At 35.8% G+C, this 18,582-nt stretch overlaps 1 gene segment (V, D, J or C); it reads right to left on the bottom strand.

Annotated features, from left to right (window-relative positions):
• Window positions 1-5,073: 5,073 nt before the first annotated feature.
• LOC117661766 (T cell receptor beta chain MC.7.G5-like) lies at window positions 5,074-11,855 on the bottom strand. The segment is given in 5 exon segments: window positions 5,074-5,175; window positions 6,587-6,693; window positions 7,858-7,884; window positions 8,547-8,876; window positions 11,798-11,855. Coding segments are annotated over 5 exon segments (537 nt in total).
• Between the last annotated feature and the right edge of the window lie 6,727 nt (window positions 11,856-18,582).

Raw genomic sequence — 18,582 nt, 5'->3', positions numbered from 1 at the left:
GCCGGCAAAAAAGCCACCTCTTTAAATCATTCATTTTAAATTTAAAAGTTGTATTTAACTTTAAATCATCCATTTTGGGCTTCCGAAATGTTACCTTGCTTATTAATGAGATTTATTTTTCTGCAAGAAAGGCCTACAGAACTCTACAAAATTCTTATTCAAACTCACATCTGAGAAGACAACCCCAATCTGTCAATCTGTAACACTGACGGATTAAATCTAAGCAATCTGTTTGATATTTATATCTTGAAATGTTTGTGGCCCATAAACTAATAATATAAACATCAACTTTAATCTTGAATAACACAGTTCTACAATGCTTCATTTGTAATATAATCCTTTTTAAAATTTAGGTAATGAGTTTTATTCCAGCATTCTCTCTTTCAGCATATCCAAGCCAGTTTTCTCATTATTTGTCGCTTTTGTTTTTTTAAATATCAGTTACTATAGGAGTCGTGTTGAACCTGCCTTAAATATCATTTTAATAAATACTTTTTAAATTTATGTACACCTCCATGTTTTTAATTATCAGCATGCATTCTTAGCTGTTCTTTGCTAGGCTTTTCCTAACATAGCAGTTTCTGTTACTTTGGGCTAAAACCACTTAGCAAATTTTCCATAAGGTTCCAAACAATTCTAGTACAACTATTTTCCATCACAACATTCAATGTCATAAAATATTGAGGGTTCTTACTTCTGTATCTAGATGCTCTTGATAAGCAATTTGTTGCTGTCATCATTTTTATGCAGCAAACTAAAATAGGAATGAATGCATTTACATTCAACCAATACATTAAATGTAGCAGTGCTCAAAGTTTAACAAAAGAATCACCTGACAAGTAGAATGGAATCAGAGGAAGCTTGGGGGTCATTCATAAAGATGTATCTTCAGTTATACAAACAAAAAAAACCTGTTCTTATAACTGACAAGTGGTGGTAAAAGACCATCCGAGAAAACAAAAAAAAAAAAAATGGGGATAATAATGTGATATTAAGCTGTTACAGCAGAATAATAAGCACTTTACTTCATGTTGTCTCAGTGACATCAGTGTAATTTAGTGTCAGACTCAAACGCAAAGGTGAGATAGTGAGATCTATAATATTTGAGTCCAATCCTTTATTTGCTTATACCTAATAGACAGAAACTTGCCAAGCTATAGCTATAACCTTCTAACCTACTAGGTATATCCTGAGAGATTGTAGGGTATGGCTACCCTTAACCTCTTTGCCTGTCCCTCTTCCAGCTTGGGACTGTACAGTTTCTTGATCTGGGTCTCCTATTGAGAAAGTTCTGAATTGGCAAAATCCTCCCCCTCTGCTGCTGCAGGTGCATATTCCATCACACTTAAGATAAGATTCTCATTGGCTAGATCATGCCCAACATTTGCAGGATGATGATGAAGCTTGTTGTTTACATATAGAATAAATTCACATTCCAGCAACAAAAAGGTTTGAAATATTAGCAAAGTAATCCATATATTATATTTCAGATGAGTTCTTTGTTGCTGGAATGAATCCAATCCATCTATTACCTTATTTTTCAGATATAGTCCCAGGTCCAGGATGGTCAACACTGAAATATGACAAGACTTACAAAAACTTTTTGCTGACTTATAGGAAAGTTGAAATGGGACAACCACATCCTGATTTAAAACAAAAAACCTGGGTATTTCCCTGCTATGTAGCCTATCTTCTCTGCTTTTAATTCATTTATTTTCTCGGTGCAAAGTATTAGCAACATCAACCATACTATCATTTACCACTTAAAGGCAAATGTAGAAATTACATGATGAGGACACTACAGTACCATATTAACAAGCCCCAAACAACAGGGAAGTCTTCTGAAGGACAGAGTAAGATGCCACTGAAACTAGATCATTTGAGGCCACGTTTTCTTTCTTTTAAAAAAAACAGCATAGGAGATAGCTCAACCCAAAAAAACATTGGTCCTCTCCATTTACCCAAACACACCAGCAGTAACATCTAATCCCCACAAACTTTCTATTTGAAACATTCTGCCTTGTCTTCAGCTGGGGCACCTGCAACATCAATCAAAAGGTTTGAGGTGAAGTAAAAGATGGTGGGATAGATACAGGCAACAAAACCACTTGCAGAGGTGAGATACGTAGATATATATGGCTATTTAAAGCAAAGCAGGAAGGATGACAGATCACTGAACCTTCATACTGTAATGGAACATGTACCATGATAACCACTGCTCAAAACAAACTGTTCTACATGGAAATATCAAGCCACATCCTGTTGTGCACTACAAGCCCTTCTTTCTCCTTTTCATACAGCAAGAATGACAGATTGATTGCCAGTGTGAAAGTGTTTCATATTGTAATACGAGAATAATTTACCCAGGGAAAACAAATTATCATTTCTCTCCTGCCAGAAAATAAAAGATGATTTACTGAGTTAGGGTTTTTTTTCATGTCAGTTGAACTGATTGCAAGGGCGTCCATTTTAGCATCACTGTCTAGCCTACAACTTCTTGTCCACCTACGCTTTTCAGAACAACTACACCTAAAATGTCTGTCTTTTACAAAAAAAAAAAACCCTAACTGATGAGGCCTCCCAGACATCATTTGGATTTCTCATTTTATATAATTATATTACAGTAAACTAATGTAACATAAATAAATATGGTGATATCACTAATGGAGGAGGAGGAGGAGGAGGAGGAAATGCAAGAAAGAACCTGGGAAATTATGTTAGAAGCAAACCATGTTGTTCAAAAATTGTCTTCCTTGTCTCTTTGTTGATAAAATTATATATTGCTATTTCACAGACAAATATTTCATATTTATAGCAATGGGCATTGTGAGGGGTCAGAAGACACAAATCAACCAGACAAATTCTAGGAGGGTTGCAGAGGGCTATCATAAAACCTTGACATTACTAGGAAGTGTGTGTATGTAGTTAATTTTTTTCTGGTTTGAGAAGCCGGGTTCTTGGGCACCCTTAACCACCACTCCAATGGCCCAAGACTGCAATGCTGAAGTTTCACTATTTTGCCACCTAATATTAGCCATGTGATGTCAGGATGCATTATGTGAAACACATGCTTTTACCCATATATTATAAGGAAGTAAACGTTGGATATATCAAGAGAGAGAGAGAAAGCTAACTTGAATGCAATGGGAATAGGAGGGAGGGAGGATGAATTGTATGTGATTTTTTAAAAAACAAAGAAATAGTATAGTAAAGAAAAAACAGATGCTGAAAGAATGTGGATTGAATATAAAAATGAGTGATCCAGATGAAAGAAGAATATTGAGGTGCCTCAGTTTTAAGGGCAGATGAATTAGGACTGAATTGCACAGAGATCATGCCATTTGCATGAATTTAAAAAAGGAAGAAGTATAGGGAATGGTGTTATTGCTGTTTTCTTTTAATTTCCTTTTAATTACTATTTCTTACTCCATTTGTACAGCTGCAGAGTTCCTTTCTCAGAAAGAGTATGGGGTATATATGTGCTTGTATATGTATGTATATGTTTCATGAGAAATATCAAATATAAGGTTCCTCCTGCTGCTCCCTTGATCCCTTGAGATGTAGATCAGTCGCCCTCCTCAGAGCTATGCCAGGTTTTTGGAAAAGAGGAGGATCCTAACTCTGTGTGTGTGTGTGTGTGTGAGAGAGAGAGAGAGATAGACGGACAGAGACAGGCAGACAGAGACAGATCAGATTGTTCTATTCCCAGAATTAATATCTTGCTCTAAGTGATAGCAATATCTCACTGCACCATATATCACACTACAGTATGAACCAATTAAGATCAAAGGGATGTCTCCTCTTGAATGTTGTTTCACGTGCAGTAAAATGTGAAGAAGTTCTTCTTGGGGCCTCCTCACTCATAGCATTATGAACCAAATATGCCTAGTTCTTGAAATTTCCTAGAGAAAGGCACTCCAGCTTCGTACTTGTTTTGGTAGTTTGGGGCAGGATATAACTAAACATTGGTACTAGTTAAATGAGATAGTTTTGAGAGAGAAGGAAAAAAAGAAAGTGAAGGAAAGAAAAAGACAAAGACAAAGAAAGAGACAACTGCAGCAGATATCAGACATGTTTACTTTTGTCAAAAATATTGAAATGATGTTGCCCTGTTGCAATGAAAGCTGCACCTCTTTTATATCTATGTGCAACATCACAACACATGTACAAAAGAGGCAATGCTTATAGAGGTATGCTGCTACTTATACCACAAGCTCCTTCCTGCAGACACCTCGGGCTACAACAATAGCAACAATGAAGTTAATATACCTGATTACCTGAACTGCATGAAAAGGATCTGAGTTACTAGATTTTATCTCTATATAGTTATATAACAGAGACAGACTTTGTGTTCATTCCCATCTAATTGCCTTTGGTTTTATAACACTTTAATGCCAAAATTTATTGAAAAGTATTAGATAAGTATTTCACTAAAAACTAGGGCATCTTTGATCAGTTAAAACAGGAAAACCCTTCAACATCCCCCTCCTCTTGTAAAATGATATTTATCTTAGAAGAATTGGTTTGCAAGATTTGGTCATTTTAAATTTGATCCCTCTGGATTTATGAATGAAACACATGAAACTCAGTCACAAGTTTCTGTTAGGAATGATTTTACTAAGAACAGATAAAGAAATCAAGATTAGTGACATGGGCAAAAGTCAACATTAAGCATTTTAAAGACTATTGATTTCAGTTATGAGAATTTTAAAAGGTCAAGATGCTTCTATCTTTTGCACTTCAATTTCACCCCATCACTTTCAGTAGAATTTGCATGCATCAGATTGTGTGACATCTCTATAATTCTATGGCACCTCCCTGAGGGAAATGACTCTCATTGAATTCAATGGAGGCCACGTTCTGTGGTGACAGGTTCATGTTCAGTGTAAAGCTGCAATTCTATGCATATTTCCTTGCAAGTAAACATGGTTAAAATTAAAAAAACAACAACAACAGAGATGAAAATGCTATGAAGTTTCTATAGAGATAATAACAAGAACAATAAGATAAAGTTGGGAACAACCAAATTTTTTATTAAAAAAAAAAAAGAATCAGAATGTCTTCTGATTCAGACTTTTAAAGGCAAAAATCATTCTTCTTCTCTCTTCAGCATTCATTCAACTCAGATATGATGTTCCCGGGTAAAAGGCTTCTGTTGTATCAACTGCCACAGGACTGAAAAAAGGAAACAAGGGCAACTAATTAATCCTGGATTAAATATCTTATCATTTTTATTATTGCCACAATATAAAAATACAAGACTGTAGAAGGAGTGCAGAGAAGAGCAACAAAGGAATTGGGGATTGGAAGATAAAATCTAGGAAGAATATAGGAAGTTGCAGGAATTGGGTATGTCTAGTTTAATGAAAAGAAGAACTAGGGGTGACATGATATCAGAGTTCCAATATCTAAGGGGCTGCCACAAGGGAGAGGAGGGGGTCAACCTATTCTCCAAAGCACCTGAAGACAGGACAAGAAGCAATGGATGGAAACTAAGCAAGGAGAAGACTAATCTAGTACTAAAAAGAAATTTCCTGACAGCTAGAACAATTAATCAGTGGAACAACTTGCCTCCAGAAGTTGTGGGTGCTCCAAAACTGGAGGTTTTTAAAAAGAGATTGGATAACCGTATATCTGAAATAGTATAGGATTTAAGCAGGGGGTTGAACTAGAAGACCTCCAAGATCCAATACAATCTTGTTATTCTGTAACCGTATTATCTCTAGACACTAGAACAACCATTAAAGGCCCAGGGACACATTTCATACATGACATCTCTTTGATTAAAGATCCCAGATGCAGACTACAGAATTCCCAAAGCGAAAGGGAAGATGTTGGAAGAAACTGGACAATCTGCCTTTTTCTTGCATTATAAGTCCTCTGCTCCAATTCAGTTCCAGCTTCTAGCAGATCTTGGAACGTTGATTCCATAAATTTGTTTAAGCTAGAAGAACTTTACTTTTCAATATCCTTTCTGAACATGGTTTAGATCAGAGGTCTTCAAACTTGGCAGCTTTAAGACTTGTGGACTTCAACTCCCAGAATTCTCCAGCCAGTTATGGAGAATTCTGGGAGGTTCTGAAGCTGTCCAAAAGCCTGCCTAAACAGACCATGACTACGATGAAATAAATTTTCCCTCTTTTGTCCTAGTCATCCAAGATGGATGCTATTGTCCAGATTGCCATGAGGGAATTGGATGGTGTATCCACTGTCTTATCTAGATTACTCTAATTAAGGGCTTTTCCTCCCATTCCAACCGTGTTAGAAGCTCACACAGCAGCCTTAATTTTTCTGTCGTGTTCCCATGATTTGCCTTCATCTCCACCCCAGCACATATGAGTAAGGCAAAGATCCCTCTTAACCTCCATCCAAAGTAAGGTTGTCCTCCATCACCAGGGAGGAAAATCAAGGGACTGACAATGATTGGGAACTGAGGCAGAATCAAGATTGGCAATCTTGATTGTAGGAGTCTACAAAGATTGTAGGAGTCTACAAACAATGGACGGGGATATTGTTAAGGACAGGATAACACATACAATGCATTTTTCTCAGGAATTGGATATAAAGAACATACATTGCATATTACCTTTTTTCTTATTTTCAAATGCATTATAAATGCCCCATACAAGGCACTCTTGAAAATGAGAAGAATATACACCAGTTTTCCAAGATTGGCTTGTCTGAGATACAATTCTAAAGGTGAGGGAAAAATAGGGAAAAATAACAATATAAGAATTGTATAATTTATATATGTGTGTGTATGTATGTATAGATATATACACACACACATATATACACACACACACAGGAGGAGGATACACTGTCTAGCTCTACCAAGATAGGGAGGGAGGGAAGGAGGGAGGGAGAGAGAGAGAGAGAGAGAGAGAGAGAAGTAGAGGGGGAGAGAGAGAGAGAGGGAGAGAGAGAGAGAGAGAGAGAGAGAGAGAGAGAGAGAGAGAGAATTGGTGAAGCTAAACAGTGTATCCTCCTTCTGTTGGACTGTTTTTATCTTCCTCTCTTTTCCAGCACATTTCTTGAATACATGATTTCACAAGGCAAACTATAAACCATGCACCACATCTCTGCAATATGTTTAAATGCTTAGTCATGGAATATTACCTTTTTATTTTAAAGAGAGAGAGGGAAACTCTTTGAGAAAGATATTCTGGGAGCAGAAGCTGCAGGGAAGAACAAAATATTTCCTTCTTCCAGTTTTTTTTTTTTTTTTTTTTTTTTTTTTTTGAGGAGGGCTGAATTGTTTTGTTTTGCTTTTACTGGATTGACAGCCTGTCATCTCACTCTGGTCCCCATCTTTCCAAACTTCAACCCTATCTTTTTCTTGTGCAAACCCAAACCTGGAGCCAGGAGGAGGAAAAGTGATTGGATATCTGGTCTAATGGGCACTCTCTTTGCTTCTATTTTAAAATGTCAGAGAATTTGCTTGGTTTTTTTTTACAACTGTTTAAAAGAAATAAACCATTGCTGATGCTTCTCCTATCATCATCCCAAATAGTAATAATTTGTATTCCATCTACCCAAGACTCCAACTAAGTCAAAATAGCTTTTGAAAAATGTAGGCATGTTGCTGTGTTTTAAGGTAGGATTTTGTTTTTCCTGAAGAGAGGGAAATCCTTAGTGATACTGAAATCAAATCTACATACAAATGCCCCTCCCTTTTGGGTTAAATTTCACAGGTGTATTCAAATCATTTGCAAAAATTAAATGTAACTGTCAGGAATGTAACATTTTGAATTTTGCCACACTTAATTCAAAGCTTGTTTACAGTTAGGGGTCCTGGAGAATGTTACAGATTCAGTGTAATGTACATTTGGAGTCAACAGGCTGAACTTGACTTACCATTTGTGGAGGTCTGGCTATCACATTCTAAAAACAGAAGGAGGAAAATTCTCATTAGCTATATTTCATCATCATTGTTATCATTTCTACTACAACTAATAAATCCTACACAAAGAAGGAAAAATAAAAAAGGGAGTAAACTTGTGCTCAAGATTAATAGAAATACATAATTTCTAAAGTGTGTATGTTCTATAAATTCTATCAATTTAATATTAGATAGATACATTCTAAGATTTAAAGGCAATGTTTCTAAAGCAAGGCACAAAAACTGACTCCTTAAAGACACTGTTCTGATTGGCATTAGAGGCTACATGTAAATATTTTTAAGAGATAACAAAAATGGAAAAATAGTAAAAGAATTTTGCTAGGTTCTGACATTTTGCCTGGATCATGGCTGTATCAGAAACTCTTAGACACAGATCAGAAAATTATCAAATTTTGCAAATGGACAAATACAACTGAGAGAGAGAGAGAAAGTAATAGTTGATTAAAAAGAATGAATCAGTACAAAAAAGATTTCGTGTAAGATATCACATTTGCTTAGGAATTGAACATAAAAATGTTTTCTAATATTTGTAATTTTGTTCAGCAAAATATATTTTAAAATGCTTACAAGGGCAGCGTATGAACAATTCTACTGAAGTGCAGAAAAGCCCTAGAAAGAAGAAATTGATCTTCCTTTCACCCACCTTCTCCAATTATGGAAGCTTCGTAACTGGTGCTTTCAGAAGAATTGTAGAAATCGACTTTGCACTTGAAATTATTTTTTGAATTCTGCCACTGGTTCTCAGTGATTCTTAAACGGCTGATCAGTGAATATTTCTTATTTTCATATTTGGGCTCCTCTGTCTTTATTCCATCTGTTATAGACTTGTTATTTAGATACCATGTAAGAATGACGTGATCTGGATAGAAATCAGTGGCCAAACACACAATTGTAGCTTTCTGCTTTTTTTCCAATTCTCTTTTGGATGGAGAAAATATGGTCACACTTGGGGGTGTGAGAATGTGTCCCTTTTCTAGAAGATAAAGCAACATATAATGAAAAAGATGGCAAGCCTCCTCAAGCTATGGTTGACCTACATATGTCAGCCTGCCAATTGCATCATGCAGTAATATTGCTGGCTCCGTCTTATTTAAGCACAGGCCATTTCAGTGGAATGAGCTCATTCAGATGCCAGTCATTAAATGTTGAGAATCAAGAAATACCATACATGCACCTACAAATCAATCTTGCAGTGATGGCATGAGTTCTGTGGAGAATCAGCTGAAAAGTGAGATGGGGAGGAATTCAAGCATTGTCTCTGTTTCATCTGCAGCCTCAACCACACAAACATTGCTCAAGCCTTGGTATTAAAACCTATACTCAGAGAATGGCAGAACTTCATGTTTGTTTGTTTTCTATGTTTGTTTGTTTGTTTATTTATTTTATTTGAGCCAGCATTGACTGCTAACTTTCTAACCTTCTGCCTTAACTATTACACCAGACCTGGCCTTCTCTGAGTCTATATGCCACCCTTCAAAATGGGGTTTTCCCACAGAAACAGGAATGGGCTTAGTTTTTATAGTTAAGGCAGTTCAATCTTTGAAAGTATCCACACTATCTGTCTATCAAGATTCTCATTCATCCACTAAATGGCAGAAACTGTGGGATAGAAATGTTAAATTAATGATGTCAACTGCATATAAAGAAAATTTGTATAAAATGCTCTATAGATGGCATTTTGCACCAACAAGACTGAAGATAGATCCGCTAAATGTTGGAAGTGCAATCAAACACCTGGTTCATATTACCATATGTGGTGGACATGCCCAAAAGCTAAAAAATATTGAACGAAAATACATACTTATACATATAAGTACATATAGACTTGGAACCAGAAATATTTTTATTAGGCATTCTGCTGGAAAAATATGATAAAAGGACTATATATTTGATTTTACATGTACTAACTGCAGCCAGAATTGTATTTGCACAACAATGAAAGAACAATGAGATCCCAACAGATGAGAGTATAATTAAGAAAATATTAGAATGTGCAGAAATGGATAGACTAGCGCTTACTATTAAGGATAAAGAAGAAACTGAATATTTTTCAATATGGGACCTATTTTACCAATGATTAGACAATAGAAACAGAAGTTAGAAATGTGGGCACATAAAAAGGATAAATGTTAAAATGGAGATTTGTTAAAGTAGATAAGTTAAATATTATTGTTATTATAGTATTAATGTTATTGTTATGAATACTGTTGTAAACATTTTGATTATGATTGCCTAAAAACAACTGTACCCAGACAACACACTGATGGAAATTGGATTTTTATATGTTAAATAAATAAAATAAATAAAGCATTTAAAAAAAGATTCTCATTCATCCAAGTCATTGTTGTCCCAAATATGTTTTCTCAAAAGACAACTGTACATTCTTGTTTTTACTTGAAGACGTTTTGCTTCTCATCCAAGAAGCTTTTTCAGTTCTGAGTGAATGATGAAAAACTACCTTGGAAGTTTATCTTTAAGAAATCATCTATTTTAAGATTGAACAGAGAGGGAGGGATATGACACTACCTATCTCCTGTTTACAATACAGTCCTTTCAATAGTTCCAAGAAGGTTCCACACCCATTTGCACTATTCAGGTGATCCCCGACGGCACAAATAAATCTCCAAGTGGCCTCAGTGACTCTCAGAAAGAGATGACTGCAAGGAATATAAATCCTTCCATTCCCTACCATTAAGTCAGAACTGAAGAAGTTTCTTGGATGAGAAGCGAAACATCTTGAACAAAAAAAAAAAAAAATCCAGTTGCCTTTTGAAAAAGCACCTTTGGTATATCTACACTATCCAGCCCACATTACTAAATAACATCAGTTTTTAGGACTTGAGAATGTAGACCATATAATCAAGGACTGCTTCCCTTGCCCTATATGCCTTTGTGGCTTAATATATATTGAGTATGAAGGGTCTAGAGTTTGTAATCTAGAGGTTACAGGTTTCTCCTTATAAAGGGAATATATTTTTGACAGGGAGTAGTAGCAGTGAATCTACAGGTAGACAAAGCATTTTTGGACACATGAAATCAATTTACAAGCTGGTTACTAATTTTCCCTTACAATATAAGATGCCCGGCTGAATATGAGTTAATGAAAAGGCAAATGCAATTTTAAGCTGCCTCAACAAAAAAATTCATTCCAAGTCACAGGAAATAATAACTAAACTTTATTCTGCTTTGGTCAGACCTTACCTTAACGATTACATCCAGTTCTTGGCACTGTACTACAGTCTATCCGAAAACAATTTCTGAGAATACCAATAAGAATGACCAGGAGGTTTGAAACTATTCTGAACTGAGACTGAACAAGTTTGAGAAATGCAAAAGAACTTGACATCCATCATTAAAAAAAACATTTTTTCTGCTGTCTTTCTATATTATAATCAGAGACCACCATACTATAATTCAGGGGAGAACTAGAAGCCTCAGATCCAAGGTTATAATATGGAGTAAAAAAGTCATATTCCTTATGAATCATTGCTATTGTAGGATAACTATAATTACATACTGGCCCTTGAAATGTACACCATACAAGTTTCTTATGCCCTTAATGTCATCCTTACCTAGAACAGTAAGCCTGGTTCCTTGACCAAAGTGCAACTCCTCATAGGCACACAATGTGTTTTCCATGTATCACATCTCACTCAAAAAGCTTTGTGGCTGTGTTAGAACAGTTCTATTCTCTGACCAAAACCCTGATTTGCAACAATGTTGTTATTTTAAGATAAATGGATTTACCTCTTCACTGAGCACATTGGCTGGAACTAATAGAAACCAAGCTCCAAAGCACCTGGAAGAAACCAGTTTGCTTAGATCTACACCATATTATCTTGATGCATGTGCTAAACAATTACTTCAGATCTCCTTTATTCCCGTAGATCTTACCTAGCACTGTCAGCCGAGTTCCTTGTCCAAAATAGAGCTTGTCAGAGACACACAACATGTCTGTCCTATAAATGAAACCTTTAGGAACAGCTATGTTGAAGGAATGTCTCCTGTTTATTAACTATCCAACCTGTTTCTGAACATTGCCTTGAATCTAAAAGCAACATCCAAAGCTGAAGCATTAAAATGAACCTTCTGATATTATCTTCATATGTTTATGTTGGAAGTTATGCTTCCTTTTTTTCTTGGGGCCCTGTTTTTATTTATAGATTTTATATAGCATTGATAGACTTTATGTGAGTATTAGAGTTTATCAATGAACATTTGTTTTTTATTGTTAACAGTTGCAGGCATCTGAACCAAGAGCATGCAGGTTATAAATTCAATTATTGAATAAACTAACACTTAGCCAATTGTATGCTTTTATTGCCTTTAATATTATAATAACTATAGTACCCCACAGTACCAATTACCCTGTATTAGATAATCCTTTCAGCTGTTCACATTTTCTATTGTCCAATTTGTATGACTAAAAGAAAAATAATAAGCCATAGATCTACACAATCATAAAAACAGTATGAAAGAAAGAAAGAAAGAAAGAAAGAAAGAAAGAAAGAAAGAAAGAAAGGAAGGAAGGAAGGAAGGAAGGAAGGAAGGAAGGAAGGAAGGAAGGAAGGAAGGAAGGAAGGAAGGAAGAAAGAAAGGAGTCCATGATTCTTGGTATTGAATTCTTATATATTTCATATAGTCAAGGAAGATGGTATAGAAGCTATTTCTAGGCTCTTCTGTGTCACCTAGTCATATCACATAAACCTTATTATAGTTCATGGTGACATTCTTAGCATACAAACTATTGATCTGTATTTTACAAAGAGAATCCTTTATATAAGGAGTTCAAAGGAATACATATATTTCCATAACACATTCCTGTAAGGCAGGCTGAGGTGAAATACTGTAATCTATTAATGAATTAAAGTCACATTTCTTAAGTCCACTGCATAACCCACCATGCTGTCCCCCTCCTTAATTTTCAGATAGTAGTTGCTTCCTAAGATCCTACATGTTATGCCTAGTTTCCATAGCAAAGAATCATTGAATCCATGTAAGACCCCACAGCATATAACTTACCTAATACAGATACTCGAGTTCCTGGGCCAAACTTCAGGTCAAAATTTATGCACAGCATGAAAGCCTTTTACTAAAAAAGATGCTTCAGCTCAGAGAAAACATCACCCATATACACTAGCAGGAACTTTTTTTCTAATTACATCCTGGGGAGAAAGCATCTTTCGGCTAAATGGAACTCTGATCCAGTTCTTACATGTTTTGATGCAATTGTGTACATGTATTTATATCCTTCTGTTCTTTCAAAGATATTGGTGGACATGTAGGGAGGGAGAGCTGAACTGGGAAATTAAATGGGGAATTTTGTACTTAAGAATGTCATGTCCAGGTCAAAGCACTCCACCATTCCTAGTGATCTTCATAGAAACAGTATGATTTCATGTAATGAGCAATAGGAGAGCATGGAGGTCATCAGGGCCATTTTTTTCAAAAGATCTTATCGCAGTGATTAGAACTATCCTTGACTAATAAGCTGATAGAGATGAGCAGGAAGGATTCTGGAAAAAAATCCACATGCTGTTCATATTCATCTTTGGCTGTCCATGTTGAACCATTGGTTTATTAAAGTTGACACATTCTCCCTCTCTCCTTTTGTTTTGTTTTCCCCCAGTCTTGCCTTTTGATCTCTGCCAATATTAGCAAGTTTAACCTATGCTATCTCAGGTTATCTTACTATAGCAATATGGAGCCATGCTTTTTTTCAGCATGTTTCTACCAGTTTCCATTAAATATATGTCCTTACCCCAAGCATTCAGCTTGGTCCCTTCTCCAAAGTAGGTCTGCTCAGTATTGCACAGCTGGCAAGGTCATGAAATAAATTCCCCTTTGGATTATCCATAAGGAAGCTGATAGGTTTTTCTTCATCCTATTCTGTCAGTTATAATTAGAAAGCTGTTCCATCAAAGTTGGTTCCTTCTGCCTCTAGTTCATAGTTTTTCCAATGCTAGGACTAAGGCTTACTGCTAGAAGGCAGAAACTTTTGTTTCCGCTTGGTTTGTCACAGATATTTAGTTAAGGAGGACGTTGTCATCTAAGGCCATCTGTTTCCTAAGAATCTCTTTCATGCTTTGAGGCTGAAAGCCAACAAAGCAGAAGTCACAACTGTCATCTGTATGAGCATAAATTTGCTCTTATGTAAAAACTGAAATTATGAGGGGGGGGTGTTTGATTCATGGATGCGTTTGACCATCACTTGTTGACTACAACATCCAGTGTGACTTCTGTGTATGGGTGTGTGTGGATATGGGTCATAGCAAGACAGAAACAGGGAATGGATCCAAACAGAGTATAGAATGGACCATACCCAATTTATAGAATTTTTTAACACATCACAAATTTTCAGGCTAAACTAGATGTGGCAGCAGTGAATCTATCAACTGACTGATCACTGCAAAACAATTGTTAATGCGGGGAAAATCTTAGGTGCAACATGAAAAGCAGGAATCAAATTTTTCCTTTAAACAGATTTTTGGTTTACCCATCAGTAATTTTTCTCAAACCATTGTTTTCTCTAGTGGCCAGGACTTCATAAATGGAAATGATTTCTTAGGGGAAGAGTAAAGCACAAATAAGAAAGAATTCAACACCAACTTTACGGTCTCCTAAACTTTCAATCTCTTCTGTCTCTCTTTTATAGAAGGTTGGCATAATTTGTGTTGGAGTTGCCCCTAATTATATTTAATATTCAGTAAACAATTGCCAAGAGACCTATCGATAAGTATGAAGAGGCAGATGTTGGCAATCAATTCCAACAGAGAACATAGAACATTAATGTTTTAATCAGTTGATTTTTATAGCTTTAATATGATTTATATTCTTTTAATTTTTGATTGGGGGCTGCCCAGAGTTGGCTGAAAGGTAGGTGGCTATGTCAATGTTTTAAATCAATAAAATAAATTAATAAAACTTTCTGCATATTTTTACTAGTCAGCCTCAGCCAAGAGGTTATTTATGTGAAATTTGCTAACAATCTTTCCTCCTTAAACAAATAATAGAAACAGATTTTCATGGACTGAAGGGGAAAGAGGGAGAGGGAGGGAGGGAGAGAGACGGACAGACACAGAGAGACAGAGACCCACATTTCTTCTCAAGCAATAGATCCTATGATGATCAACGAAAGCCAAAACAGATGTTCATGAAATTAACACATTTTATGAGGAGGAATGAATGCTGGAAGCAATTTGTACTTCAGCCAGGTGTGTTTAGTGTGTCAGTTACATATATTTCTTCATTCTAGACCAAGGATTGATCAGCCATTCATTAACATTTTAAGAAATTCAGTCTTGCTTGTAATAGTAAGCTATGGATTTTGTCTTACCAAGTACTGTAAGTTGAGTTCCTTTTCCAAAGTTCAGTGCATTACACAGTGATGAAGTCACCACATAAAATGAATGGTAATTCTGGTTGGGGCTGTTCAGTCTCCTGAATCTCTCTCTCTCTCTCTCTCTCTCTCTCTCCCTCCCTCCCTCTCTCTCTCTCTCTCTCTCTCTCTCTCTCCCCCATTATAGCTTGAATGCATCCTCACTTCCCAAATGACATTCAGTTGTCAGTTGACATGCAAAGGAGGAGAAATAGGAAAAAAACAGCAAGCAAGGCTTGACTTTACTCAGCTTTCTTCCATTTCAAAGTATCCACCTAGAAAAACTAGAACTTTCTAATTACGTGCATCCAGGATATTCAATATTTAATTAAAATTAATAATTATATATAATCTTATGATCAGGGTGGATCTTGGTGATCATTAAAATTCATTTATTTTCTTTTAGAAAACAGTTACCATTTTTAACTTTGGGTGTACAATTATAAAATTTTAAAGTTTTTCTAAGCAAGCTGAACCACACACTTCCACTAATCTCATGTATTTAACAGAGCTCAGGCAAGAAAACTTCACAAAATAATCTTTGGTGAACTTACCTAGCACTGTCAGTCTGGTTCCCTGGCCAAAGTACAGCAATGAGTTTGACACAGTATTAAAGAGCATTACAAGAATATCCCAGAGAGCTTATCAGCTTGAGACAAATTCACTAGTGTGCGAATCATCTCTCATTAACACACAAGATAAGTGCATAAATGAACAAACTTTTTGGAAAACGTTGGGACTTTTTATCTTTTAATGAGGAAAAATGAACTAAATCAGAGGTTTCTGTCAGTTCAGGTTCTCCCTCTGGGAGATTTCTCTCTTCTTCTGTCTCCAGAACATCATTATTTATTCTCGTAATCTTGAGTAATTTCAACTAAATCTATTGATCTTTTCTCTTTTTTTCTAAGATGAATGTGAAGAAAATATCTGGCAAACCAAAGAGCCACATTCCAGAGGGACAGCTGTGTTGGTCTGTTGTTCCATAATAGCAAAAAATCTTAAGGCATTTTAAAGACAAATGGCATCATCTTGAAGCAGAACCTACTTCATAAAATACTTACATTATTAACTGCAAATTATGTATACAATCATATAGGCAAGCACAAAATGGCCCCCAAACTAAATTAAATATAAGGGTGACTATGACAAATTTTATATAGTATTGTTGCTACTTTTTTTTTTTTTCATTTCCTGATCTTCTGGTCATTCTGTTTATAAAGTTTTCTTTTGTCTCTTTATATATCATTAAATGTATGTATCATGCCAACCTGGCATAGTTCCAGGCCCTCAAAAGTTTCCTTACAGCTATTTCATCTTTTCTTCCCAAATAAACCTAGTCTGCCAAAATACACAAAAGAAATGATATAAAAATACAAAAGAGATCCAAATGGAAAACAATTGTGTCTGGATTGCCTGGAAATGTTATGAATGAGACAGGAAGGTTGTGTATTAAAAATCTCCTCTGGAAACACTATTTGGATAACATGTCTGCTCTTGATGAAGTGGAATCTGCCCTGTGAAAGCCATAGGGGCCATTATTGCTTTACATACCTACCGGTATTTTTTCTGTGGATATTTTAAACAGATTTTGCATTGCATCTCTGTGTCACTTCTTATCCAACACTATCCACTGAATCAAGTTTCAAGAAAAATGTTCTTTGGTCTTTTATGAAATTATTGATCCCTACAGTTATTATTTGTCTCCTAACCAACACGCACACATACCCAGTGTAGAAATTCAGAATAATGACCAAGGCAGGGTCAAAGACTCACTAAATTAGTAGACCAGTGAAATACTGTGGTAATAGAGTAATATATTTAGACTGCAGCAAGGCATTTGACAAAGTAGACCACAACCTACTTCTTGGTAAGCTAGAAAAAAGTGGGATAGATAGCATCACCACCAGATGGATTCGTAACTGGCTGATAAACTGTACTCAATGAGTAATCCTTAATGGGTCTACGTCTACATGGAGGGAAATAAGTAGTGGGGTACCATAAGATTTCGTCTTAGGCCCAGTACTCTTCAATATCTTCATAAACAACTTAGATCAGCTGTCACCAACTGGTGGTCTGTGGACCACTGGTGGTCCGTGAGAAAATTTCGGTGGTCTGCAGAAAAATTATTTGCTTTTTTTATATAGCACTAAATCAGGGGTCCTCAAACTACAGCCCCTGGGCCAGATACATGCAATGAACGTTTGTGTTGCTGCAGAGAGTCTCCCCCTTCAGGGTCTTTTTTTTTTATTATTATTGAAAAAGTTTTTCAAATACAGATTTTCCCCCCTTTTTCCCCCCTCCTCCCTAACCCTCCCTCCCCCTCCCCTCCCCCCATGGCTTCTCCAATATAAAATCCAAATTGATATCACATTATATAATACTTTACTTTACCATCCTTTTACACCACCCCCCATATGCTAACCATTTCTTTCTAACATTATTATTATATCCCCCCTATACTATACATTTCAGAACAACATTCAGCTGTAAAATTATATAATAAATCCTAATTTGGCATTTATTCAACTCATAATCTACCCATTTCCTCCACCCCCATACATATATCTCTTAATTCAAATCTTTTACATATATTAATATCTGAACATAACATCCCTTTTCCTAAACTAAACAATCAGTAACCTACCCTATCTCCACCCACTTTCCTACAGGTCTACCATACATAATATTTTTAATATCTTTGTTCTTCTGCCCAAACCACTAAAAGATATTTCCATATATAAATAAAATCCTCAAATGACTTTAAGTTTGTAATCCATATAGTATCTTCTGTAATGTCTTTCAACTAAATTATTAATTCCATCGCCCGTGTTAGGGTAACATCAAGTTCTACTTCCAACAGTATATTCAGTATCTTCAATTACCATCTGCCCCCATCAATAATAAATGTTTCTGTATATAAAAAACCACCCAAGTGACTTTATATTTATATTCCATATAGTATATTCTGTAATATCTTTTGTCTAGATTATTAATTCCAACCGCCACGTTAGGGTAACAACCAGATCTTCTGCATGCCCCAATTCCATAGTTCTCTTGCCTTATAACTCAACTCAACATATACGTAATCCATTTTCCAAAAAATCCAAAATAGAAAGTTCCAATCCACTCAATCAAAGGCCATCTTCCACATCCCAAAAACACCAGCACTGCAGAGATCTGTTATTCTTCTCAAAATAGTATAAGTCTGTAATTTGCCTCAGTTATATTTTCATGTATCAGCCTTCTATAAATCCCGCTTATTATATTTAATCGTCTCTTAAGTAACTGGCATTAGTCTGTT

This window comes from Pantherophis guttatus, chromosome 2, assembly GCF_059756535.1.
Source record: "Pantherophis guttatus breed Tessera chromosome 2, ASM5975653v1, whole genome shotgun sequence".
Lineage (NCBI taxonomy): Eukaryota > Metazoa > Chordata > Lepidosauria > Squamata > Colubridae > Pantherophis > Pantherophis guttatus.
This window is presented reverse-complemented; position numbering and strand designations above follow the sequence as displayed.